Source organism: Apodemus sylvaticus, chromosome 17 (assembly GCF_947179515.1).
Source record: "Apodemus sylvaticus chromosome 17, mApoSyl1.1, whole genome shotgun sequence".
NCBI classification, from domain to species: Eukaryota; Metazoa; Chordata; class Mammalia; order Rodentia; family Muridae; genus Apodemus; species Apodemus sylvaticus.
The window spans coordinates 69274118-69300150 of record NC_067488.1 but is presented as its reverse complement, the minus strand read 5'-3'; the positions used below and the strand labels follow the sequence as shown (position 1 = coordinate 69300150).

Genomic DNA, 26033 nt, shown 5'->3' with positions numbered 1-26033 from the left:
TCTGGGGTCAAAAAATGGCCTATTTTGATCATATAATCGGTAACCATGTGTGTGGAACTGTTATTGGTCATCTCTGCTAAATCATCTTGATATACTTATAGATTTCCTTAATGTTTTCATGCTAAAATTGCTACATTTTATTATTAATCTCTATAGCATCTAGCTGATATACATTTCTGTCAGATATTCAAATATTCAAAATTGAATATTCAAGTTTTAAGGCTCTCTCCAATAAAAATGATAGCAACTTCTAAGTTCCTTCCAGAGCCTAGGAGGAAATGTTTGTTCCAGACAGTTCCAACTTCATGTCCAAGTGTCTTGGTTAGGACCACACAGTCTTCTTGACCAGGGACCCACTAGCGAGGGCCACAGCCTGTGTAGGGGTCAAGTGGATCATGTGGTCCCAGCAACCACAGGATGTCAGTGCATGGTGAAGTCAGAAGGCAGTGGCTGGTTGTTACGCGTTCCCGACTCTTGTCACCCAGAATGTTTGTTGCCCCAGGAGTGCCAGGAGATTCACGGGGAATTCATGGGACCTGCCTGTGGCCACCACGGACCCTATACGCCTGATGTGCTCTTCTGGTCCTGTATTCTGTTCTTTGCCACCTTCATTGTCTCAAGTACCTTAAAGACATTTAAGACAAGCCGCTACTTCCCTACCAGGGTAGGTGGAATGCGTGTGTGTTGTTTTTGTTCGGTTGAGCTGGCCGTCAAATCCTTTCTCTGCCCCATGCTGCTGTGGACACTGGCAGCTCCATGGTATGGAAGGAGGAGGCGTTAAACCTTTGTGGTTAAAGGGGCCAGGTAAGTTAAGGTGCTGGACAGATCTCATTTCCAGAATGGTGCTAAGTTTCATGTCTCAGATTCCCAGACACTTGGGACGTAAGGCCAGAGCAGGCATGTTGAAAATAGTCATCAGTTGGAGAGATTATCTTGCACAGTCTAAATGACCCAGAAGTCCCCCAAGCCCCCATGATTCCTACCATAGTTTATGAACTCATGGCTACACTGGCTGCAGCAGCCAGCCTGCCCGAGGCTTGGCTTCCCTCCTTGACGATCTGAAGCCTCAAGGTGCATTGCTTATGTCAAGAGCAAAGGTCTGTTCAGGCAGAGCAGAATTAGAGCCTGAGTCTGAGCAGCTGTGTGGCCATTGCTTCTGTGAGGGTTCTCATCCAGCTACATGCAAGGGAGTACCGGTATACATGAAGGTACGGGTGGGGGCTCTGCGGATTAAAACCCACCTCAGGCATCCGTGACCTGCAGAGTGGCTGAGCAGTCTTAGCCAAGTCCACTACCTGTTTTCTGTCGGGACAGAGAGCCATCAGGTGGCTGCTAGCTGCTCACTAGCTGCTCAAGCCTGGGCAAAGATTTCTGCAGGGCCAGTAAGAGGGCTCAGTGGGCGAGGATGCTTGCTGCCAAGCCTGATGACCCGAGTTCAGTCCCTGGGGCCCACGTGGTGGGGAGAGAACAACTTCTTCAGGTTGTCCTGTCTCCACATGTGTCATGGTGTGTGCACATGTACACAGAGAAAGTAAATAAATAGTTTATAAGTAATTCAAAAATATCCTCCAGTGGCTGTGCAGGGAACGTGCAGGGGCAGACGGATGGCGCCATTTGTCTGGGAGGCAGTGCCTTAGAGATTCGAAGCAGAGGAGGGACCACGTGGTTCCAGAATGTAAGGGATGTTGCATGGCGCAGATGCGGGATTCAGGGAATGCTGGGATTCCTGTCAGGGATGATCAAAGCCATGGAGAGCATGCTGCAGACCGTAGGCATCAAAGCAAAGTGATGTCACATGCACATGTGTGCGTATTGCCATCTGTGGGAAGCTGAGGTTTCGGCAGGTGTCAGTCCCTGTCTTCTATTAAAGCACCCTAAACTGTAACATGGGGCAGGCCTCTGGCACAGGCCTTAAAATGGATAGGAATACACAGTGCTTGCATGCATGTATGCATACACACATGCACACCACACATACCATATGCATGTAACATACATAAATGTATACATACCACATTCACACACATGCACCATGCATACACATGCACACATACCACACACGCACACATGCATACACACAAAGAAAATAAGCACTATTGAAAAAATGAAGCAGAAAAGAAGTACTGGGGAGCAATGGTGAAGTTTAAGTAGGTCCATAATGGGGTGTCAGCAGTGCTGGGGAAGGCTGTCCAACATAGAGGTGTCTCAGTTAAAGATCTTTGAGCACACCGTAGGAAAGGACTTCCAGACAAGACACAGTGAAACAAAGTTGGTGTGTGTCTTCAAAGTATTTTCACAGGATCACGCAGGGAAAGGACACAGAAGACTTTGCGAAGGTCTTTGCTAGTGCAGAGTGAGTCTGTTGTTCTGAGTTACTGTGCTCACGGGGTGTAAGTTACAGCAAGGCTTAAAGTTGAAGCTTAAAATTAAGCAAAACTTGTTAGCTCTCTGCGAGACAGTTTGCGTCATCAGTAAAGTGCCTGCCTTGCAAACACGTGGCTGTGACGGGTAAAAAAAAAATGAGCCCAGGTAAGAAGTCTGGGTGTCATGGCGCCGCTCGCGATTCCGTGATCCCGTTCTCAGGAGGTAGGAGACTGATTCCAGGAGTTTCCTAAGGTGTGGAGACTGTGGTGGGAGTAAGCAGGGCTGGCTTCACAGACACCAGGGGAGGGAGCCCGGGTGGCTAGAGCAGTGGCCAGCAGGGCAGCGCTGCAGGTTTGGAGGACCTCAGTGGAGCAGAGCTTTGGGTTTTGAACAAGGAGACCTCTGGGGTTTGGTAGATGAAGTGATTCAACTAGGGCTTTTGTTTTTAATTTATTCAGGTATTTATATCCCAAATGCTTCCCCTCCCTGCCCCCCATCACAGGGCTCCTCCCCTCCCCTCCCCCTCGTCTCCCCCTTCTCTCCTCCTCCTCTCCTCTCCCCCTCCCCTCCTCTCCCCCTCCTCTCCTCTTCTCTCTCCCTCCCCTCCTCTTCCCTTCCCCTCCCCTCTCACTCCCTTCCCCCTCCACTCACTCCCCTCCTCCTCCCCCTCATTCCCCTCCTCTTTCCCCCTTCCCTCCCCTTCCCTCTCCCCTCTCACTCCCTTCCCTTCCCCTCCCCTCTCCCTCCCTTCCCTTCCCTCTCCCCTCTCCCTCCCTCCCTTCCCTTCCCCCTCCCCTCTCCCCTCCTCCCCTCCTCCTCGCCCTTCTCCCTGGCTGTTACTCTGGCAGCCAGGGTTTCAGGAGCAATGGAGGGCAAAGCGAGAGATGCCAGTGACTGCTGAGTGTGGGGACATGCTCAGGTTTTGGACACACTGAACATCAGCTGAGGCACATGTGGATGCTGGCTGTGGGAGGACTTGAACATGCTGCTGCAGGGGTTTGGGCTAGCACAGTAAACCTTGACTGGTCCCAGAACTGAACCTGGGCCTGGGTACCCCAAACTGCACTCTTTAGACTGTCAGAGGTTTGGGATCCCATATACAGCCATATAACGTGGACATTACTCGAGTATACTAAAATAGTCTCATTTAAATGTTTTCATGTTAGTCGAGGTGCTAACTTCCTGTGCTGTGTCTAATCACCCCCATTGTTCACCACGCCAGGTTCGCTCCATGGTGAGTGACTTCGCTGTGTTCCTCACCATCTTCACTATGGTGATCCTTGACTTCCTGATTGGCGTCCCGTCGCCAAAGCTCCAGGTTCCCAGTGTGTTTAAGGTGAGTGGATCCGGGGGGCTTCACGCCTGAGTGTGCGCTGGTGGATGGGGGGGGGCTTCACGCCTGAGCGTGTGTTGGTGGATGGGGGGGGCTCCATGCCTGAGCGTGCGCTGGTGGATGGGGGGGGCTCCATGCCTGAGCGTGCACTGGTGGATGGGGGGGCTTCACGCCTGAGCGTGTGCTGGTGGATGGGGGGGCTCCATGCCTGAGCGTGCACTGGTGGATGGGGGGGCTTCACGCCTGAGCGTGTGCTGGTGGATGGGGGGGCTCCACGCCTGAGCGTACTCCATCTCAAGTTGCTCTCAGAGTCTCAGTAAACAAACGTAACGTTGGTTATCGTGAAGAGTTGTTCTGCTAAGCTTTAGGAAAACAGTAAGTGCCCATTGATGTAAAGATATGGAAGTCTCTCGGAGAGGCAGCTCATGGAGGGAGCCTGGCTGACACCTCCTGCACAGAGCTGTGGCTTTAGGGAACTGGGAAGGTGTAGAAATGATCTCAGACCTTGGAAGAACCTGTTTGGAGTCCAAGGGCTATTCTTGAACTGTCAGGAGATTTCTTCAACATTATTTTGTGTTGCTTGTCAAATTCTTGATAATCTGTAGTAGTTAAAAATCTTTCATAGAAACTGAAATACTGATCAATCATCTCAGACCTAGGGATCTCAAACCTAGTTCAGTGCAAGAGTTACAAGTGGCTGAAACTGGAAAGCTGAGCTCGGTTCCACAGACCCTCACTGGGAGGAGAGGGCAGAAAGCCTGGACGCGCTCAGCCACCTCAGAAGACTAGGAATAGGACGGTGTGCTGACGACGTTTTTTTGAGAATTCTGGAGTTTGGGTTTCTTTAAAAAAACACAGCAACAATTATAGAATGTACTTTTGTTTTAAGCCCCAAATGTGGGGCATGGGGCTGCTTCACACTGTCCGCAGCAGCTGACACGATTTACCTCGTGTGCTAGCAGAAGCGTGATTTTGCCAGCTGCAGCTGGTTTCTGCGATTGTGTGATGTTTGGAATTCTGGGAACTTCTCAAATCGTACATAATTTTGAGCCCCCGCCCCCCAAGAGGCCAGTGGGTGGTGGGTGGTCATTTTGGGAGCTTGGTTGAGGTTTGTTAGTAAACGTGGCCAACGAAGAGACAAAAAGAAAGGGGCGAGGCCCAGGGCTCGCTCTCTCTCTCTCTCTCTCTCTCTCTCTCTCTCTCTCTCTCTCCCTCTCCCTCTCCCTCTCCCTCTCCCTCTTCCTCTCCCCCCTCTCTCTCCCTCTCTCTCTCTCCCTCTCTCTCTCTCCCTCTCTCTCTCTCCCTCTCTCTCTCTCTCTCCCTCTCTCTCCCCCTCTCTCTCTTTCTCTCTCTCTCTCTACCTCTCCCTCTCTCTCTCTCCCCCTCTCTCCCTCTCTCCCTCTCTCTCTCCTGCTGTCTCTCTCTCCCCCTCTATCCTTGTTTCTCTCCTATCTAGTGTTAGGGGGTAAAACTGGGGGGATAAAGGGTGGGAAAAAGAACCCACAAAGCAGCAAAGACCAGCTACAGCTGCGGGAAGAGCTCCAGATGGCAGGAAGCCACAGTGGTAGAGGCAGGCCTTGGTGCTCCATGGTGCACCCCTTTAGACCCTACACACAGGAGGCAGAGGCAGGCAGATCTTTGTGCCAGCCTGGTCTACATGGCAGGTTCTGGGCCAGCCAGGGCTACCCCATGGTGAGGTATTTTGCCGTCTTTTCACTATCTTGGCAGTGACTACATGGATGAACTATTGGTATATCTTTTCTATTTTGTCTGTTTAATTCTGCTAAACTTATTAAAATGCAGAATAGGTTAAACACCCTCCACCCATATAACACAGCCCAGAGCCCAGTGTCTCAACCCCATGTGAATGAGCACCATCAGCTTTCTCCCATACCCAGCTGACTGCAGGACAAAGGGATTTTGTATAAAAATAGGTGCGGTTGGAGCATTCAGTCCTTGGGGAAGTCCTGTGATGTGTGAGTTTAAGATGTAAGTTGATTTCTGGGACCTCTGGGAGGTAGTAGCTTAGAGAAAGTGTGGCTTCTGAAGTAGAGGACGCTGTCTCTGGTCTTTCTCCTGAAGCCGCCAGTTTTCAGTTGCCTCAGCCAGTCTGAAAGCCGGAGTACTCACTCCTCCGTAGCCATGGGTAAGCCGGAGTACTCACTCCTCCGTAGCCATGGGTGCGTAGCCCCACCCAGGGTTCAGATGCTGCACTCTAGAAAGGAAATGTTGTATTTGCATGCAGCCCATTGCAGACTCCTGCATGCTTTAAACCATGTCTAGACTGCCTATAATAATACAGCAGTGCAAACAGTGTCATACTCCGTAGCGTCAGGAGAACAGTGACAACATCTGTATGTGTCCAACAACAGAGGCGTCTCCCCCAGAATCTTTAATATGCAGTTCATGGACTTGGCTATGACTACTTATAATATTGTTAATGCTTTAGTACATTTTGTGTTGGTCTGAGAATATATAACTACAACCTAGAATACTCTTACTACAGAAACATAACTTCTAAAGCTTTTAAAATTTATTTAACTCATTCAAAATCCAGGACTTGCCAGTATTATCGAAGAGTTTTTGAACCGAGTATTGCAACTAATGTATCAACAAGATATAGCAGTCTCTCCTGTATTTGCTGAATTTTAGGTCATTCTGGGTGATAGACTTCATCTTCCAGCACCTCGTTTTCTCTAGAGTGCACCAAGGGTGGGCTCAAGAGTTTGAGCAAATGGCCTATAAGGTCACCGAGGAAAGAGGGAGCCAGGTCAGACAGGTCCCTAGGTTTCCGGCCTCCTGAAGCCTCCAGTTCCTGGGCTCCTGGTTCCCCACTGACAAGAGTGGATCATGGGACAGTCTGTCCTCAGCTCAAGAAATCTGCGTATGCCTGCCTTTCCTCTGAGCGTCAGACACTGACTTCGTGGCTTGTGGAGAGGAGTGGTGAGGGTTATCCATACTACTTAGTCCTCGGAAGGCAATTTTAAACAACTGATTAGTTGCTAATTGTGTTTTACTTGTTCTGAGGTTGAGATAAAGTTGCTTTCTCCATACTCGGAGAACAAACAGAAGACAGTGTAGGATTACTGCATATTCCACAAGAAGCCGAAGTGAGGACTGACTGCCAAAGGGGTCTGGGAAAAGGTCGGAGATTTCCTTAGGGGCCACTATAGTTCATATTTTGTTTTGTTTTTCTAAAGCCTTTCCTTCCAAGGAGAAGAAAAAGTAGAATACTGTTCAGTGTGGCTTGGTTTGCGCTCACCTCCGAGTTAAGATACAGATACCACGCTTGTCTTCTCTCCTAGCCAACAAGGGATGATCGAGGGTGGTTTATTAATCCCATTGGCCCCAATCCCTGGTGGACCGTGATAGCCGCCATTATCCCGGCTCTCCTGTGCACTATCCTGATATTCATGGACCAGCAGATCACCGCCGTCATCATTAACAGGAAGGAACACAAGCTCAAGGTGAGCAGGGGCTCTGACCTGGGGGGCTGAGATAGCAGCCTGTTAACGTTCTATAGTAGGATGAGACCATCTGCACCAGGAGCTGTAGAGAAGAATAAAGTCTCAGAAGGGCTTTGCATTGTTTGCCCATTAGCAGCCGAGGTTGGCTGGAGGTGAGCCTAGAAAGGGGCATGGGGCTAAGATGTGGGAGGAGCTTGCACTTCTCCCAAGCTGTGTGGCAGTGGGTGAGCAGAGGCCCTGCTGGTCCCCAAATAGCTGTGGTGCTGAATCAACAACTGTACAGCCTTTCCTCCCCAGGTTTGGCTCAGGGCTGTGAGCCTGTATCCCAGAGGCAGGAATTCTCCCTTTAGGTTTATCACGAGGCTTCAAAATGGCTCCCGAGCTTACGGATTACTCGGACTGTGTTTGTGAGGTGCCAAGAGCCTCCTGTGGCAAGGATGAGCAGTGGTATTCAGGAGCTCAACAGAAACATTTATCTGTGCCACCTAGAATGGTCAAGATGTGGCTCCTTTCTGGCTAGCTTCCAGAGAGGGCTGATTGGGAGTGTGTGAGATTCACGCAGCGGGAGCTGGGGGGTAAAGACCAGATACTGCATATGTAGGACAAACTAAGATTTCTGTTTTCCTTCTGTTCCCTCCTACCTGGGAGGGTTGAAGGATTCTCTGGACACCCTCCTCCTCCTTCTCCTCCTCTTCCTCCTCGTAATTGTACCTCCTCTTACCCCCACTAGCCATGAGCCTGAAGCCTTTCCTCTTAGTGTTCTATGGCCCACTCCAGCCAGCTGACCGAGGGTGACTGTCTCCCCACAGAAAGGCTGTGGCTACCATCTGGACCTGCTCATGGTGGCCGTCATGCTGGGAGTTTGCTCCATCATGGGCCTGCCTTGGTTTGTGGCTGCGACCGTCCTGTCCATTACACATGTGAATAGCCTCAAGCTGGAATCCGAATGCTCTGCTCCGGGGGAGCAGCCCAAGTTCTTGGGCATCCGAGAACAGAGAGTCACGGGGCTTATGATCTTCGTGCTGATGGGCTGCTCAGTCTTCATGACAGCTGTCTTAAAGGTATTCCTTCATTAGCATGCCAAGCAAACATGGAGGGGCTCTGTGTTAGGAATGCAGTGGCTCCAGTATATATATAGATGCATATACAGTACATATACACATGTAGATGCACATACAGTATATATGCATATACAGATGCATATACAGTATATATACATATGCAGGTGCATGTACAGTATATATGCATATACAGATGCATATACAGTATATACAAATATACAGGTACATACACAGTATATATGCATATGTAGGTGCATATACAATATATATACATATATAGGTGCACATACAGTATATATGTATACACAGGTGCATAGACAGTATATGTGCATATACTGTATATACAGTACATATACAGATGCATACTCTGGAAGAAGTTATTCTTGTGGACAGTTAAATGTGCTTAAAGAAAATTAACATGGTAATAATAGAATAGAATAAGTGATCTGAAGGACCGCCCACCCGCCTTGCGGGTTTCCCATCTCTGAATAGCTCCTTTTATGCTAGAGGTCCCCCAGGGCCTTTTACATGCAAAGCAGGCAGTGTCAGGCTGAGCTCTGCCCCAGCCCTTCTTACCCAGGGATTTGGTTTTTGAGATGGTCTTATTCAGTTCTGGATGGCTTAAAACTCACTATGTGACTAGACTGGCTTTGAACCTTTGACAATCATACTGTCTCTATGTCTTGATTGCTAGAATCATAAATATTGTTCTGATTTGGTTTTGGTTGTGTGATAAAGACCATGACCAAAAGGAACCTGGGGATTAAAGGGTTACTTTACCTTGTACTTTCAGGTAACAGTCCATCCTGCAGGAAAGTCAGGGCAGGGCCTCAGGCAGGTACCTGCTCATAACTCGCACCTGCTCAGCTAACTTTGTTAGACAATGCAGGCCCACCTTCCTGTGCTGCCTTGGGAGCTGGGTGCTCCCACGTTAATCAAGACAGTGTTCCACAGACAGTTCTTAACTGAGGTTTCCTCTTTTCAGGTGACTCCTAAGTTGGGTCACATTGATAATGAGGCAGCAGCAGCACAAACACTGACAGTGCTGCAAACCTGTCACTTAACCGAAACGTCTGTTACTCTAGAGTGGGGCAGTGAAGTCCAGTGCGACCTTTCAAACTCTGAGAGGAAGTGCGCTATCCCTTAGCGCCTGGGTGAAAGCAGGCTAAGGGGCCAGGCAGGTGTGTGGGACACTGTGGCGCAGTCCCAGGCTCTGGGTTGGGTCCTCAGACTGTGGCAGCCAGGCAGTTGGTGCACATGGACGGAGGTAGGAAGATCAGAAGTTTAAGGACATCCTCTGGACCATGAGTTCGAGGCCACCGTGGAGAAGAAACAACAGAAACTGAGTTCAGTCTTGAACTGTGACTCTCACCCCGCCTTGGCTTTGGGCCTGTTTCTCTAGCTCACACTTGCATGAAGATTTTTCTCTAAGTTGAACAGATGTGACAGGAAAGCCATGTTCACATGCCGTGTGGACACTTTAAAAAGCGCAGTATGCAACATGTTCTCAACTCGTTTCCTCTCCGCTGCCCTCAAGTCTTAGGTCAGAAAGTATGAATTTATTTTTAGTCTGTGTCGAAATACACAAAGTTCCTGAGGATGTGATGATTATGGAAAGATTTAAATCACATCTGTGAAGTCTATGTGCATGTGTGTGTGCATGTGACCACAGCATGTGCACATAACTAGGAATGTGTGCATGCGCATGCGCACGTGACCACAAGTGTGTGCACGTGTGTGCGTGTGCATGCACGGATGGGTGTGAGTGTGTGTATGTCCCCATCTGCCCTCTCACAATCTAGTGGGAGAGACATGAGGCCTATGACTCACCTTATAGTTAATAACTTCATTTCGGAACAAAATGATTTTGATGTTACTGTGCATATTTTTTCCATGCTAACTGAAGGAGAGGCAGCAGAAACAAGGACAATGTTTATGAGACTCTTTGTAGCTTTGTTTCATTTTTGGAATTAAAATTTTATATAGATGGGACCTGGCGGTGTACACCTTGGTCCCAGCACTCGGGAGGCAGAGATGGCAGGGTCCTTAGCAAGACCCTTAAGCACTGCGTTCCTGCCGGGCTGCCGCAGCTCCTGCCTTGTGCCTTTCTTCGCAGTTTATCCCGATGCCAGTGCTCTACGGAGTTTTCCTCTACATGGGAGTCTCTTCTCTACAAGGAATCCAGGTTTGTGTGGTTCAGCCACAGCCATGTCTCTTACTTTTGTGTTCACTTGTCCTGACCAGAGAGGCACAATGCCCCAAGGGAGGCATGACCAGTTCCTGAGAAATTAGTTCCCAGTCTTGCATTTGTCCAAGGAATGTCTTCAGACATGAGGTACAAAATATGGTCAAGTTGGAACAAGAATAGTGGCTTCCAGAATGGCTTGGCTTGATGTCCTAGTTCTAGTCACTTTTAATCAATGGGATTTTTGGTATTAAACTAGGGATGCTTTGACAAATTCCTGTAGATCTGAAGCTGAAACATCAGTCAGTAACCAAAGAAGTAAACTGAGGCCATCAAGATGGCTCCTCGGAAACCTATGGTGGGAGAAGAGAACCAGCTGTCGCAAGCAGTCCTCTGACCTCCACACGCATGCTGTGGCGTGGTGGTGGTGGTGGTGGTGGTGGTGGTGGTGGTGGTGGTGTGTGTGTGTTAGAGAGAGAGAGAGAGAGAGAGAGGGAGGGAGGGAGGGAGGGAGAGAGAGAGAGAGAGGGAGATGGGTGTGGGAGGCACGAGTGCTTCAGCTTACACGCTGTGGTCAGAGGACAACTCTGCGGAGTTGTTTTCTCCTTCCACCTTTATGTGGACCCCAGGATTTGAACTCAGATCATCAGGTTTGGGCATCAGCAAGCCAGAAGGCTTCTGAGCCATATTGTTGGCTACAGCCTGTCATAATTCCTCTATCCAGAATCTTAAGAGGTCTCATTTGATCTTGTCAATATACTTATCCTTCACGCATTTCAAAGAACAAGCAAGAGAGTTGGGGTTTGGGGACTTAGGGATTTGGAGGGAAGGGATTTGTTGAAACAGGGTCTGATTCTGTATTCTAGTTTGGTTTGGAACTCGTTGTGTAGCCCAGGCTGGCCTCAAACCCTTGGTGATCCTTTTGCCTTAGCCTATCTGTGATTACTGGTATGTGTGACCACAGCTGGATGGAAGCGGTTTTGACAGGAAGCACAAAGATGCAGTTGGCTTGCGGTCACCGCCCTGGGAGCCTGCTCTCCGCAGCTGCAGTCAGTGTAGGAGAGGAGAAGGCAGTTTGCGCCTGGGTTAGCGAAGGGGGTCTCGCCAAGTAAGACTTCCACTTACTGGCCTGACCAAACTGCCTGTTGCCTCAGTGACTCGGTCTCCCCGTCTCTGCAGTAGAACAGTCAGTATTGGCTGCTGTTGAGCGGGCGGCATACTGCTGCGCCTGGGCTTACGGAGGCTTCCAGGCACCAATGCTAGTCCTTCCTTCCAGTTCTTCGACCGCCTGAAGCTTTTCGGGATGCCCGCAAAGCACCAGCCCGATTTCATCTACCTGCGGCACGTGCCGCTGCGCAAGGTGCACCTCTTCACGCTCGTCCAGCTCACCTGCCTCGTCCTGCTCTGGGTCATCAAGGCGTCACCGGCTGCCATCGTCTTCCCGATGATGGTAAGGTCTGGCTCCCTGTCCCCCCACCCACGACAGAGGCTTTCTCTGTGGAGCCCTGGCTATCTTGGAACACGCCATGTAAACCAGGCTGGCCTCGAACTCTGAGAGATCTACGCCCCTGCGTCCTGAGCACTGAGATTAAAGGTGTGCAGCCAGGCTGCTAAGTGTAGCTTGCACTAATAAAAAGTATTAATGCTATTTTTGAAGATGTGGTAAGCTGCCTACAGCACACTTTCCCGTGTCCACCATTTCTGAGGGCATGGGCCAGTGGGATAAGGACACTGTTGTAGGACTGCCAGCACCACCTGGTTATTCCTGTTGCCAACTTTGTTGTGTGGTCAGAATTTCCTTAAGTTTGAAAAAATGGATATTCTGGGGCTGGAGAGATGGCTCAGCGGTTAAGAGCACTGACTGCTCTTCTGAAGGCCCTGAGTTCAAATCCTAGCAACCACATGGTAGCTCACAACCATCCGTAATGAGATCTGACACCTTCTTCTGGGGTGTCTGAAGACAGCTACAGTGTACTTACATATAATAAATAAGTCTTTAAAAGAAAAAAGAAAAATGGATATTCTGATCATTTATGTATCGATTCACTGTCAGCTCCTGGGGACCTGCTGTCCCCCTGACCTCCATAGGCACCAGGCATACACATAGCGCATACGCATACACACATACGAAATAAAGCATATTTTTTAAAATGTATGGAAACATAAAAATGCATAAAATAATGTATGATTAATGTAAAAAGCCACGGAGGTCGATGCCAAGTGCTTCTGACAGGCCGTCAGCGGCTACCGTTGGGATCCTCACGAGCCCGGGTCTGCTCGGAGCGTCCCAGGCTGCTCAGAGAACCATTTTGCTTTCCTTCTGTGGGGCAAGCTCACTCTTCAACCTGCTTCCTTCTCATCAGGTCCTGGCCTTGGTCTTCGTCAGGAAAGTCATGGACCTCTGCTTCTCCAAGCGCGAGCTGAGCTGGCTGGATGACCTCATGCCTGAGAGCAAAAAGAAGAAACTGGATGATGCGAAGAAGAAGGAGGAGGAGGTAGAGTCTGGCCCAGCTCCCGCCCAGTAGGTCAGGGTCTCCTTACAGAGTGAAAGGGAGGCCAGGCCGTGTGGGGAGGTGGTGTGTCTGGGATCCATCTGGGATCCTGAGGGTCTCCCTGAGGGCTTCTTTTCTTCGAGAAGATCATTTCTGAGACATTTGGTTGTGCACCTGTTGTGGACGGTGCTGTGGCTGGCTCTGTGCAGCACAGCTCGCACGGGACCGCCCCCAGCAGTCGGCACCTTGCCATCCACACAGTGGACCCGAGCCCAAGGCCTGAGCATGCACAGAAAGGCCATTCAGCAGGACGAAAACCAGGTCAAAAAGAAAGGGCTGGGAGTGTCCTGAGGTAGCTGCTGCCCAAAGAACGGCCTTCCAGCTCATCAGGACTGGCTGGATTTATGTCAACGTGATAAAAGCTAGAGTCATCAGAGAGAAATAAACCTCAGTTGAGGAAATGCTTGTAGGAGATCTAGCTAGAGGGCAGTTTCTCAGTTAGTGATCAGTGGAGGAGGGCCCAGACCATTGCGGGTGGTGGGTACCTTCCCTGGGCTGTGGTCCTGGGTTCTACAAGAAAGCAGGCTGAGCAAGCCTTGAGGAACAAGGCAGTAGCAGCGCCCTCCATGGCCTCTGCATCGGCTCCTGACCCCAGGTTCCCGCCCTTCTTAAACTCCTGCCTTCACTTCCCTCAGTGATGAACAGTGATATGGCAGTCTAAGCCAAATAAACCCTTTCCTCCTCTTCCTCCTCAACTTGCTTTCTGGTCATGGTGTTTCATCGCCATGATAGATACTCCTCCCTCTTCCCTCCCCCTCTCCCTTCCACTGCCAGCTCTGGCTTGGAAGGAGCCTTGTCGCTCAGCAGACACTGCCATCATTTTCAACTATATTTTAAAATAAAATTCCCTAATGTCTTGAATTTATTTTTTTAAATTGAAATTTTAAATGCAAAAGCAGTGGAGTAAGTTGTGCTCCTGCTGCCTGTGGCGTCACCATCCCTGGCTGAGACTTTTTTTTTTTTCATTTATCAAATTGACAACACAATTGAAATCGGTAAGAACTAACCCTTTAACACAAGGCTTAGAACAGGCTGCCCATACACGGAACGTGCTGGTGTGGCCTGGAGACCGCTCCTTAGAGAACAGCCTAGAGTCTTAAATGTACACACGCGGGGCTGGTTTACAGCGCAGGCTGTCTGGAGCTCTCTGCGGCCTAGCTCAGCTGACCGGCAGGCCACAGTGATCCCGTCTCACCTCCTCGCAGCGGGACAGGCATGCTGCCCTGCTTGGCTGTTTCTGCGAGTCCCGGTAATCTGAATCTCGTCCTCTCGCATGCGCCTCAGCCACTGCCCAGACCACCCTGTTACTATTTTAACAACTTGTTTGTTTGAATCAGAATATACCAGAGGACCAGACCTTCCTCTTGAGGTCACTTTAGGGTTCTCTCTCTTTTTCTCTGTCTCCCCCACCCCCACGGGGACGCCTCACTTTCGTGTTAGCAGCACTGACATGCTCTTGCTTCCCATGTTCCCGTAACTGGCCGTTGGCTCTAAGGGTGCCCTCACATTTGGGTTCTCCTGCTTCTCAGTGCCGTTCCGTTCTGTTATTTGATGGCCTCACGTTTTGTGAGGCGTCGAGCCCACGGAAGGGACCTAATTATATGAGCGGGAGTGAAACCTGCCTGCCACCTTGGTGGTAAAAACTAGGTGGTGGTAAAAACTCTCGGTTTACTTGGTACAAGATGTAGTTGCAAGCCAGGTGCAGTAAAGAAACCACCAAAATGGCCGCTCCAAGGAGGCCGGAGCAGAGAGAAAGGACATCTTGGACATGACCAGGGCCAGCTGTGAGGGACATGATGGGGACGAGGACCAGGAAACCTTGCTGTTGACAGAGCAGGCATCTGGGGGAGGAAGCCCGGGCGCTGGCATCCACAGGTGTGCCCACTGGAAATGGACTTCTCAGGGCTGAGGTGTATCTCGCAGGTTCCTGGACACACTGCCTGTGGGCTTTTAGGAATCCTTGCATAGTCCAGCTTGAGCTGAGCCAAGACTCATTGCTCGACACACGCTCTGTCTTTTGGAATTTGGAGAGTAGGAGCTTCCTTTGGATCCGATTATCTCTCCCCCACCTTTCTTCCAGGAGGCTGAGAAGATGTTGGACATTGGGGGTGATAAGTTTCCCCTTGAAAGCAGGAAGCTGCTAAGTAGTCCTGGCAAGAGCAACAGCTTCAGGTAAAGCCCCCAGGAACCAGCGAGCTGAGCCTGCTGCCAGGGTTCCTGTGCTGCTGCCCTGAGGAGCTGTGCAGCCCGCCCCACCTCTTGAAAACCGCGCTCCATTCCACGGTGTACTAACACCTGCTGTGTGTGTGCTCTGCTCTGTGGGTCTGGGAGCCAGTGTCCCCAGGGCCTGGTCCTGTGTGGGGGTGTAGAGGAGGGTCTGCCTTTGTCCCCATCCACTGCCTCCTGTTATAGTTAGCTAATGCGCCAGGGTCACAGCAATGCTAACACGCGTCAGGGTCCAGACGCGATCTCTCCACTTCTCGACACAAGTTGTTCTTTTCCACTTTCCTAAGTCCAAGAGGGCAAGAAGGTCATCTCCAGGTGTTTTCAGTCTGAGGGGCATGGAATGCCTGCCTCTGGGGACAGGCAGGGAGGTCTCTCCCGTGCAGGTGAGCCAAGGAGATGCTGACCTCCATGCCCAGGCAAGCCCCTTTCTCTACCGAGGCTGCCGCTCACCACTAAGCACGGTCCCAATGCCCCGTGTGTGGTTCAGTCCCGACCTCGGTGTCTGCTGGGAGGCTGCACACCCAGGCTGAAGCAGGCCAGAGGTGAGGGGAGCTGGAGAAAGAGGAGCGAGTGCCTGAGGATCGTGGGGATCGTGGATAGTCAGGAGCCTGGATGCTGTTTATGGATAAATTAGGAAATCTTGTCTCCAAGGCGGCATCTGTGCGCTCTTTTGGAACCTCTGACGTCTCTGGCAGAGAAGCAGGATCAGCCTCTTTACCGTGGGTGCTGTCTCTCTGCATTGTCAGGAGACCATCTGGCCCACAGGTGGCTCTGGTGGCTTCCAGGACCAAGGATCCTGGTTGGAGTCTTGACACTGCTGCTGTTTGGGCCTTAAACTTTGGGTTTTGCACCTTCAAAATGATGATCACGATCAATTTCTTTCACTACGCGTGTCAAGCTAACAGGCCATGAAATTCCTTTGTAAACTATAAATGGAAGAGATCCTGTTATATAGATGCGAACATAAAAGAGGGCTTGCCACGGATCGGTGCCAGTGTCCCCAACCCGCCATTGGCCAGCCTACAGTGCTAGCGCCGCTCACAGGCTACCTTGCCTCTGCAGAGTTGGGCCCCTCTCCCTTCTGGTGGGGTGGCGTCAGGGCTGTGCCCTTCACCTCTGTGTTTGGCATTCACTGCCTGAGCTTTGATTTCAGATGTGACCCTTCTGAGATTAATATATCAGATGAAATGCCTAAAACCACGGTCTGGAAGGCTCTCAGCATAAATTCTGGCAATACAAAAGAAAAAAGGTAAGGAGGACTCCGGCTTCTCTTCCATTTTCTTCTGTCTTTTGAAAATGGCAATACTGTTGAAGGTAAAATGTGTGTTGCTTGTAGAATTGAATTTGTCTAGTGAATAACAGAACTGTTGCTAGCCATACGGTAAGACAAATAAAAATAAAAAGTTTTCAAACATCCGGAGGCAGGCATTCCGAGGCACCCCTGCTCCGGCCCGGCCCGGCTGTAATCATTGGGGATGTAACTTGATTCATCCTTTAGGTCCTTTGCTCTCACTGGAGGAAGTTCCTCATTTCAGAACTTCTGTCTCTGGTTACTGCAACAACACAATCTGGAAAACTGCTAAAAGTCCGGATCAGTACTGTTAACACTAATAATCAATATGATAGCACCGGCCCAGACTTTAACCTACTTAGCTTAGATTCTGAAAAGAGAATTTTGTTAAACATGACAGTTTTCTTACTCTGCAAAGAAAATTTCTCTATGTAATTTAATAATAGCACAGATCAGTTATAATCAGATTATTAAATAAAATTGGAGGTGTCTTTGCCTACATTAAGGAATGCAGTGTATCTAGATTACTGATTTTAGCCCAAACACAAGTGAAGGCAAAAATCCAATGTCTTGATACTGATAGCAGTTTTTGTTAAAAACAAGCAAGCCTTGATGGAACCAGGGGTGCTGGCCCGCCCGCTTTTCTTTCCACACATGGCCTGGCGTACTGCTGCTCTGCTTGGAGCAGCTAAGCTGCAGGATGGGGGCGCTAGTGAGGCGGGGGCTCCAGAAGAGCTGTGCTTCTCGGAGTCATGGCGTGGCACATAGTGTGGCAGCTTCTTCACTGAAGGGGTTAAAATAGATTCAAGCTGAACATGAGTGAAAAACAGAATCTTGCCTCTGTCAGAGGAAAATCCGGGCAGCTGTGGGAATGTATAACACATGTGGTTATTTTTAGTTGGGAACTAGTCTACTTGTAAATGAACTTAAAATACAGCCAGATCCCAGTCGCATCTTGAGAGTGTTGTGAGGGAGAGCACCTTGTCTCACTGTGACGTTGTTATCCAGCCCCTTCAACTGAGAGCGTCTGCTGGGCGGACGATTTGAGCCATGCGGTGCCTCGGAGAAGTTCTGGGTTTTAAGAAAATGGCGAGTCTCTCCAGGAAGAAGCCAAGCTGAGTCTGGCCCTGCTCTTGGTCATCTCAAAGCCGTGCCACATGGAAGCATCCAGCCACTCCCGGTATGCGTTTGGAGGACCTCCAGCTACCCGCATACCAGCAGCCAGGCACCAGCAGGCCACGGTGGGGCCTCCTCCCGCCGCCTCCTTTCCTCTTCCTTCTTTTTCTTCAGAGCTGCCACCATTAAAGAGCCAGCTTCCATTTTCAGACATTTTCTCTGATACTCTGCTGGCCCTGGTAAGCCACATGAGTCCATGCTGTCATGGAGGATTCCTTTGTGCGAGCCCTCTTCCTGAACGATAGCCTGGGGTAGTTAGTGGCAGGGGTAGTGGCAGAGGCAGGACAAGGGCAGGCTTGTGAGCAGCCTGTGCCTCAGTTCCTTCCTGCTTGGGAGGGGATGTTGGACAGACAGACACAATAGCAGGTCCGCTACCTGAGCCCTACCATCCAGGCATCAACAGCAACCACCAGAGCTAACTGCCTCTGGCCTGGGGTCATGCACATCACCTCCAGAAGCAGTCGGCATAACGCCGAGACCTTGGAAGATGTGAGGACTACACAAGAGTTCGGCTGATTTCAGGAAAGGCCCAGGGGAAGCCAGCAACGATAAGCGAATGAGCATCTTTCTTTGGAACTAGAGAAAGAGGAGCCTAACTTGCTATGGAAGGACTTGGTTTAGACTTCCAGGCCTGAAGATTTGTTCCAGGTCTGTCTTGTTGACCACGTAGGAAGGAGCCACCGACAACTGTCTGTAGGTAGGAGGGCAGATCCGGGTTGCTACGGCTGTTCTGGGTGGACTGTTTGACATGCAGCTGTCACCTCTCAAGGCAACACTGTTACTCCACCCCGAAGAGAACTGAATGCTCACGGATGTCCCTTAGCTGCCCAGCAGAGAACACAATCACCATCAGCTCCGTGGACCAAAATCACCGTCAGCCATCGCCGTGGCTTCCTCACTGTGGAGTTCTTTTGGTTGACAGAAGTTCTGACTCAGATGTGAAAGCCACACAAATGAACTGTGAGCGGTGAAGTCAATCTGGATACTTAAAAGTATGCGTCTGATTTTTCTGTATTGCAAAACCATCATCAGGTTTTTGGCCCAAGCGCTTATAGACCACCCCTTCCTCTGAGCACAGAGTGTGACTGGTGACCTGGCTGTGCCGTTGTCCACTGGGACAGTCTCTGTACAAAGGCCATGCACACAGTGTGCTGTCCTCTCCTGGGTGAAGAAGTGCCACGTCATTCGACCACAGTTTGCTCCCCTCGGACTCTGAGGCATCTAGTCCTTCTCTGAAGGCCTTTGTTGTCATGGGGGCGGGGGCACCCCGTGTTGCCAGTCCCTGCCTACCTGTCGGGACCACTGCCATATCGATGCAAGATATTTGACAACTGGTACAGGACAGACAGGCGCCACCCAGAGCTGGTGTCTTCTGAAAATAGCGGTAGGCATTGCTGTTCAGGGCCTGTGGGATGAGTGTGACCCTGCTTCCAACTCCCAAAATGGCCTCTGGAATGTGTGCACGGTTCCTGATTTGTCTGCTTTCCACTCATGAGAGATCTTGTTGTGTCTCAGCAACCGCTCTGGTTGCTCTGAGGCAGTCCATACTGGAACAGGCAGGGTTCTTAGAAATCAGTGGGCATTAAAGTTTTGGTGAGCCAGGTTTCCCAAGCATATCACTTGAGGACAGATCTAATAAGTATAGCCCTCGCCCACCTGGATTCGGAGCCAGCCTGTCACTGGGCAAGGTTTTGATGGCTTCCGGGCCTTCCGCACACTCGCGTCTTTCCTCACAGCTTTCACTCTCTGCGAGCACCCCTTCTCTTCCCCTTCTGGTTTCTCTTTTCTTTTCCTGATACCTCCTGTGTAGGGAAACCGATAGTGGTTCACCCTGCCCTGGCCTCAGTGCACCTGAGAGATGTGTCACCGTGAGGAGCCTGACGTGCTAGGGAGCCAGTGACTTGTCACTGAAACTCGCTCTTCTGCATGTGATGTTTGCGTTGCCTCCTGTGAGCCGCACCCTGGCCGGAGGGTGGAGGCTGCTCTCACTCGCTCGCTCGCTCGCTCGCTCGCTCTCAACGATGCAGTTGTGGGACTTCATGCCCACATTTGCACGAGTCATCTCTTCTATGACCAGGGTCGCTCTCAGACACGTCTTGAATGTGGCCAGCTAATGTCATGACATGCTGGTAATGTCAGCTGGTCATATGAACAGAGTTGGGGGAGACTGGTATTCAAGAACACATTAAGTGAAGCCTTGGCTCTGAGGGGAAAGATGGAGGGTTCCGAAGTGGCCGGTTGCTTCCTGATGAGCATCAGGGAAGGGTTGCTCTAGAGAAAGGTGAAGAGCTGGAGAGATGTAATGTGCAATTGCCAAATGTGTTTGGTTGCATAACACGCACAACTTGGGAAGCTTTGTCCGGAGGCTCGGGGCTTTCCCGCTAACCCCATGCTGGGCGGGTCTCCTTAATCATGAAAACCTGCCTTCCTGTGCACCACCTCTCTCCAAAAGACAATGTGAACAGTTGTGGTTTCTCATTGTCGGTGATGGAGCAGACTTTTCAATTACTCATAAATGTTGGATAAAAATGTGGTATTCTACGTTCCCAGCCTGCCCAGACTCTGGAGTCTGTGGTTGACAATCATCCAGAAAAGACAGTTCCTGACTTCATTTTTCCTCTACCTGCTCAGCTCTCCAGACTTCCTCCTGAGGCGGGAGGCAGGGATTCTCCTGGTGCCCTGTGTAGTGGCTGCAGTGTCTATCCTGCACCACTGGGTGTGCTTTAGTTCGTAATGAGTGTCAAAGACACCGTCTCCTGTGTGTCTCCTGCCACTTGGCGGCTGTCCCTGAAGGTCTTTTGCAAGAGCAACAGTGGCTCCTCCTAGAACTTTTAACTTTAATTGTGGGTATTTTACCTATACACACACACACACACACACACACACACACGTCTTTGCACCACACGTACCCCGTGCTTCCAGAGATCAGAAGGAATCGGACCCTCCTGGAGCTGGAGTTAGAGCTGTGAGCTTCCCTGTGGATGTGGAATTTAACTGAATCCGGATGGAGCTGGTCTTTGCTGCTTTGTGGGCCCTTATTTTCTTACCCTTTGTCCCCTCATCCAGTTTCACCCTTGACACTAGATAAGACAGAAATGAGGAGAGGAGAGAGAGAGAGCCCTGAATCTAAATTCCTTTTGTTTCCTTTTTGAGCGAGACTACTAAGAAACCATAACCAACCACACACCCCAAATGACCGACAACCACACACCCCAAACGACCGACAACCACCCACCCCGCCATTCGGTGCCCAGCATTTATAGACCCCCTGAAAAGTTCCTGGAATTCCAAACATGACACAATCCCAGAAACCGTCTGCAGCTGGCAAAACCACGCCTCTGCTAGAGCATGAGGCAAATCCTGTCAGTTGCTGTGGACAGTCCGAAGCAACCCCACACCCCACACCCAGGATTAAAACAACATTCTCATATTTCTGTTTTTTAAAGAAACCAAGATTCCAGAGTTCTCACTACGGTTTCCCCACTTCTAAGTTATTAATTGTGCTGTGTGTATAGGGAAATTATAAATAGACATTTTCAAGGAACCTGAAAATGGAGTTTTCAGGTCAGTGCCAAGATGTTCAGGAGCCCTCTCCTGCTCAAGTCTAATCTTTCCGATGGTATCCACAGCTTTTCATTTCCTGTGAAGTATAAACAATTCCCTGTCCCCAACGCAAAACTTTCCTGTTCTAATAGTAACACATAGCCGGGCGGTGGTGGCGCACGCCTTTAATCCCAGCACTTGGGAGGCAGAGGCAGGCAGATTTCTGAGTTCGAGGCCAGCCTGGTCTACAAAGTGAGTTCCAGGACAGCCAGGGCTACACAGAGGAATCCTGTCTCAGAAAAAAACAAAAACAAAAAAATAGTTGTAACACATCCTTATATTGTGAAAAAATCAATTTTTCCTCTCAGCCCCTGCTCCAGGAATGACCACTCTTGAGACTATTATTAAATGCCTCCCTCGGTCAGAGCTCTGGCTCCTGCCCTGCCTGGCTCATAACTTATTTAACCATTCAAACTATTCTCTGTCATCCTCATGGTTAGTTCCCTCTCCTCAGTGCCGGCTGGCTTCTTCCTCTCCGCCACCTCAGTGTCTCCATAATGTCTTGCTCCTTGTCTCTCCCTGCATCTCCTTTTATTCTCCATCTCCTAGAATTCTCTCTTCCTGCCATTGTCCCACCTCCTATTTCCTGCCTCAGCTCTTTAGCCATCAGTGTTTTTATTGACAAGAGATGCTTGTAAGAGGTTTTACAGGCTGATGTAATTCCAGTTTTTTTTTCTATAACCTAGTATCTCTCAGTTACTGCTGTTCCTTTCTTATTAATTTTCAGAAAATTTAAAGTTAGCAGAGAGCTATTAATTCTGATTTTTCTCTTTATATTAGAGCTTCTAGTCCCACACATTTCACCCATCGTACACTTTGTTTTATCTAACTTTCCAGTTCCTAGAAACTGTATAAACTTTTCAAAGTGGCCATTTTGAATGCCAAGATTTTTGTGAAATGATAGTTCCATCAGCTCCTGTATCCACAAATTTGTCTACTTCAATACCGTTTATGCGAATTTTTAATGTTCGCCTCTGATCATTAACAACTGTTTGCTAGAACACACGTTTTCCAGTCCTCCCAAACCCTCCTGTTCTTTCCACTGGAGGGGCTTTGTCTTTGGGAGCAGTAGCCACTGAGCGACCCTATCACCTGCATTAATTTGCATCTCTCTCTCTCTCTCTCTCTCTCTCTCTCTCTCTCTCTTTTTTACATATGCCAATAACTTTAATTTTTCCATTGAAATCTTCATCTGTGATTCCTGGAGGCACAGTGAATCCTTGGGAAGTCAATCCGTTTATTCCCAAGATTTTCCCTATTGTCTCCGCAGGCAAAGGACCGTGTGAACTTTTGTGGTCATTTTGTAGCATTTAGGTTTGGAACTAAAGTAATTAATGTGGCCAGGTGAAGCAGTGCTGCCTGCAGCAGCATTAGCTCTCCAGTGTGGAGCGAGTGAGCTGAGGATTTGGTCTGCCTGTTACTGCTTGAATGAAACAGCTCACACAGTGTTCGCTTGGCAGGGACCTAAGATAGCCCCCTACCCCGGGCCGTTTCCTTGAATCTCTCTTTTGGATCTGCAATCCTAAATCCAATGGCTGCCTTTGCTAAAGTGCAGACACATCGCAGGAAGCTTAGGCGTCCTCTCTGTTTCATATTCAGGAAAACCATTGCTGCTGGGAACACTTATTCACTCTTCTGCTGCAAAGTGCTGTCTTTCTCACAATTAACTTACCGTGCATTTTCAGATCTGAGGTTTTAGGTTTGGTCACAGTCTCTTTGCAAATGACCATATTTCCCGAAATTGAAGCACTGGGCAGTTTGAGATCAGAGTCTTCTAGCTCTAGCTGACCTGTCATATCAGCACGGTACACATTAGAACCAATATTGGTCATATCCCTTTTCCATTCTGCCATAGACACCGCTCGAGCCTTCAATGGCCTAATAACCTTACATTTGGTTTTCGCTTTTTCAACCACCAAGGTCTTCTCAACACCTACCTTGCATCAGGGTCTGATACAGCTTCCCTCACAGCTGAGACTCACATCTGCAATCAGTGACAGCTTCTGTACAGCCTTGAATTACCTTCGTAAATGAGGTGGTCTTTTTTTCCTGGGCCCCTCAAATTTGTCCCAAGTTTTTAAGCCACTAAGGAACATTGTTCTATAGTAACAGTATGAAATTGAACCTATTCTGTATATCAGAGCACTGCCCTTCAGCCAGACCTGTAGAGCTGCTGGGGTCGGTTCAGAGAGCCACCGCTAGAGCGCCTGTCTTTGTGGCCAGGGACTAAAGAAGAGGACGATGGGAAAATGGGAAAATCATCCACTGAGTGGCTGAAGCAAGGCAAGCTCCAACAACTGTGTCTTTTCCTTTATTTCTTTTGTACCCCACAGTCTCTAAAAATAGTCACCACAAAACACATCCTTCGAAAAACAGGTTAAAATCACCACACAAATAGAAATTGCAACAGGATCACCGATTACACAGTCTTCATTTGGGACTTTCGCCTAACTACGTTCCTCATCTTTCTCTCCACAAGTTCATCACCACCCCAAAGCAATAACTCTCCTGTCACAGATTGACAAGGCTTAAACAGACCAAGTCGAGAGCAGTGCGTGTCCCCTGTGCTTAGCTGGTGACAGCCTTACCTAGTCAGCTAGACTGGCTAGTCCCCTCTCTGTTCAATGAAATCACCTGCTCCTTGTCCATGACCTTCCTTCTCACGGTGCACACAGAAACCCGTGCCACACCCCTAGACCACAAGATCAAGGAACCTAGGCCCAACCTGGAATGAATCCCGCACTTGTAACTTGAGGCTCACTGGGCTCCTCCCCTCACTGTGCAGGGCTCCTCCCCTCACAGTGCAGGGCTCCTCCCCTCACTGTGCAGGGCTCCTCCCCTCACTGTGCAGCTCTTGCCATCCCACCAGAAGCGGCCACGCTCTATTCTTGATTCGAACTTTAAACTTTCTATCAACTACTCTTAACTTCCCAAAATTATTTAAATTAACTTCCCAAAAGCTACTTTAAATTGGCATTTCCATAAAATCATTAATTCATCTAAACGGCATAATCTCAAGAATGTTTATCTTCACATTGATCTTGAGGATCCTTGCCCAGCAGAGCGGGCTATCACCCAGTAGTAGTCATACCAGGCTAGAGAGGCGGCGAGGGTCTCACCACGCCCAGTCTCAACACATCAAATACATGAGGGATATAGCAACGACAAACATGAGAAGGCTCACCAGTAGCAAGAAGCATCTCCAGGGCCCAGCCACACCGTGGGCCGGCTCCTGGAAGCTCACTGGTCCACTGCAGCTCTTCCTGTGTGGCATTCACTGTCCCCTGGAGGAAAGAATCATCTCCTCACAGGCCACAGCTGAGGTGAGAGCTGCCAGGCCAGTGGCCTCTGATGCTCCCAGAGGACTGGATGGCTCTGTTCCGGCACGACAAGCTCCCACGCTCACCTGTATTGATATCTCCATTCACTATAAACAGGAAAAGACATCCAGAGGCCAAATCAAGGCAAACTTTCTACTGTAGCTGTGACTGACTCTTAGTGTCTGCCTCCAAACAACCTTGTGTTTTGGAGACAGGGTCTCACTGTGCAGAGGACGCTAGCCCTGACCTCACGGCAAAATTCTTCCTCCCAGCTGCCGGGCCAAGTATGCACAACCACACCTGGCTTTGTCCTTGGTGTCTTGTAAGCTCGGTTCTTCAGTACCTTTTTCTTTGTGGCCAGAAAGGATAATTTTCATAAACAAAGGGGGCGTGAAGTAAGTAGTGCTGTTTGGAGTGTGTGAGAGGAAGTCTCTTCTCAGCAGCCTTCAGGAGTGAGTCCTCCTCAGGCATGAGTCATTTCAGGGTCCTGTGCTCAGCAGGGATGGATTGGTTTGGGGGTCCTTCTGGAGAGAAAAGGAGCAGACTCTTCCACCCCAGGTCTAACCCACTTTGAGGATTGGTCGGTGAATAGCTTTCCCCTAAGTGGTGTTTCCTGAGCAGCAGGGAGGCCCTCCCTCCCTGCCTCTCACCCACAGGCCTTTTCTAAGCTCAGCAGCAATCTTATCTTGGACATCGCTTAGAGGGTTTATGGGTGACTTCAGCACACACGGTTTTACTTGTGCACCAGCCTGAGTGTGCAACTGTCCTTTTGTGAAAGGAGCCAAAATTCTTCCCGTCCTTCCTCCTGTCTCGTCTCTGTTTGTTGGTTAGAAGTGGCTGGTGGCGTCCTGTGGAGAGCAGAGCAACCTTCCCATGGAAGGAGCACCGTGAGGCGCTGGTGCGGCTCCCTCGTTGTCTATGTTCTTCTCTCTAGTAGGTCTCAAGTAGAGACAGATTTTTTTTTTTTAGAGATTCCAAAGTCTATATTTTTAGTGTAAGAAATGTACCCTCTCCACACTTCATGCCATAAATAGAAATGGGAATAAAATGTCCCATTGTGATCACCCCGCGTAGCAATGTATGGTAGAAATAAGGCCCCGGGACAGGTAACCGGGTGTGTCTCTGAGCCCTCTCTGCCTGCCCACCCTTGTGTGTGTTCAGCTCTTTGGCTGACAAATAAAGCCTGTACTATAAACTGTTTGCTTCTGTGCTGATTTTCTGGCCTGAGTTCAGACTGTGTGGAGAAGAATCACGAACATGGATGAAACAGGGTGGGTGTCTGCCGAGGACATGCAGGAAGGGCTTTAGCTCCTGCATACCCTCCTCCCTGGTGCAGTCCTGAGCAGGGTCCCAACTGAGCCGTGGCCCAGGCCACAGTGGCCTTTCTCTTAGGGTCAGCAGGAAAAGGAAAGCGGCCATTTTGAAGATACTTCTGGGCTGTGGAGACTGTTTGCC

The 26033-nt window shown here is 49.7% G+C and overlaps 1 protein-coding gene across 3 annotated transcripts in view; it reads left to right on the top strand.

Annotated features, from left to right (window-relative positions):
- Positions 1–25765, top strand: part of Slc4a8 (solute carrier family 4 member 8) — a 74532-nt gene extending 48767 nt beyond the window's left edge. For all 3 annotated transcript variants that reach the window (XM_052160689.1, XM_052160687.1, XM_052160688.1), the window contains exons 16-25: positions 503–664; positions 3587–3700; positions 7003–7164; positions 7974–8225; positions 10342–10410; positions 11687–11860; positions 12774–12905; positions 15043–15134; positions 16342–16437; positions 17488–25765. In XM_052160689.1, coding sequence (XP_052016649.1) covers positions 503–664; positions 3587–3700; positions 7003–7164; positions 7974–8225; positions 10342–10410; positions 11687–11860; positions 12774–12905; positions 15043–15134; positions 16342–16437; positions 17488–17500 — 1266 coding nt within the window. In that variant the 3' untranslated portion in view covers positions 17501–25765. The remainder of the gene's footprint in view (positions 1–502; positions 665–3586; positions 3701–7002; positions 7165–7973; positions 8226–10341; positions 10411–11686; positions 11861–12773; positions 12906–15042; positions 15135–16341; positions 16438–17487) is intronic.
- Positions 25766–26033: the final 268 nt, after the last annotated feature.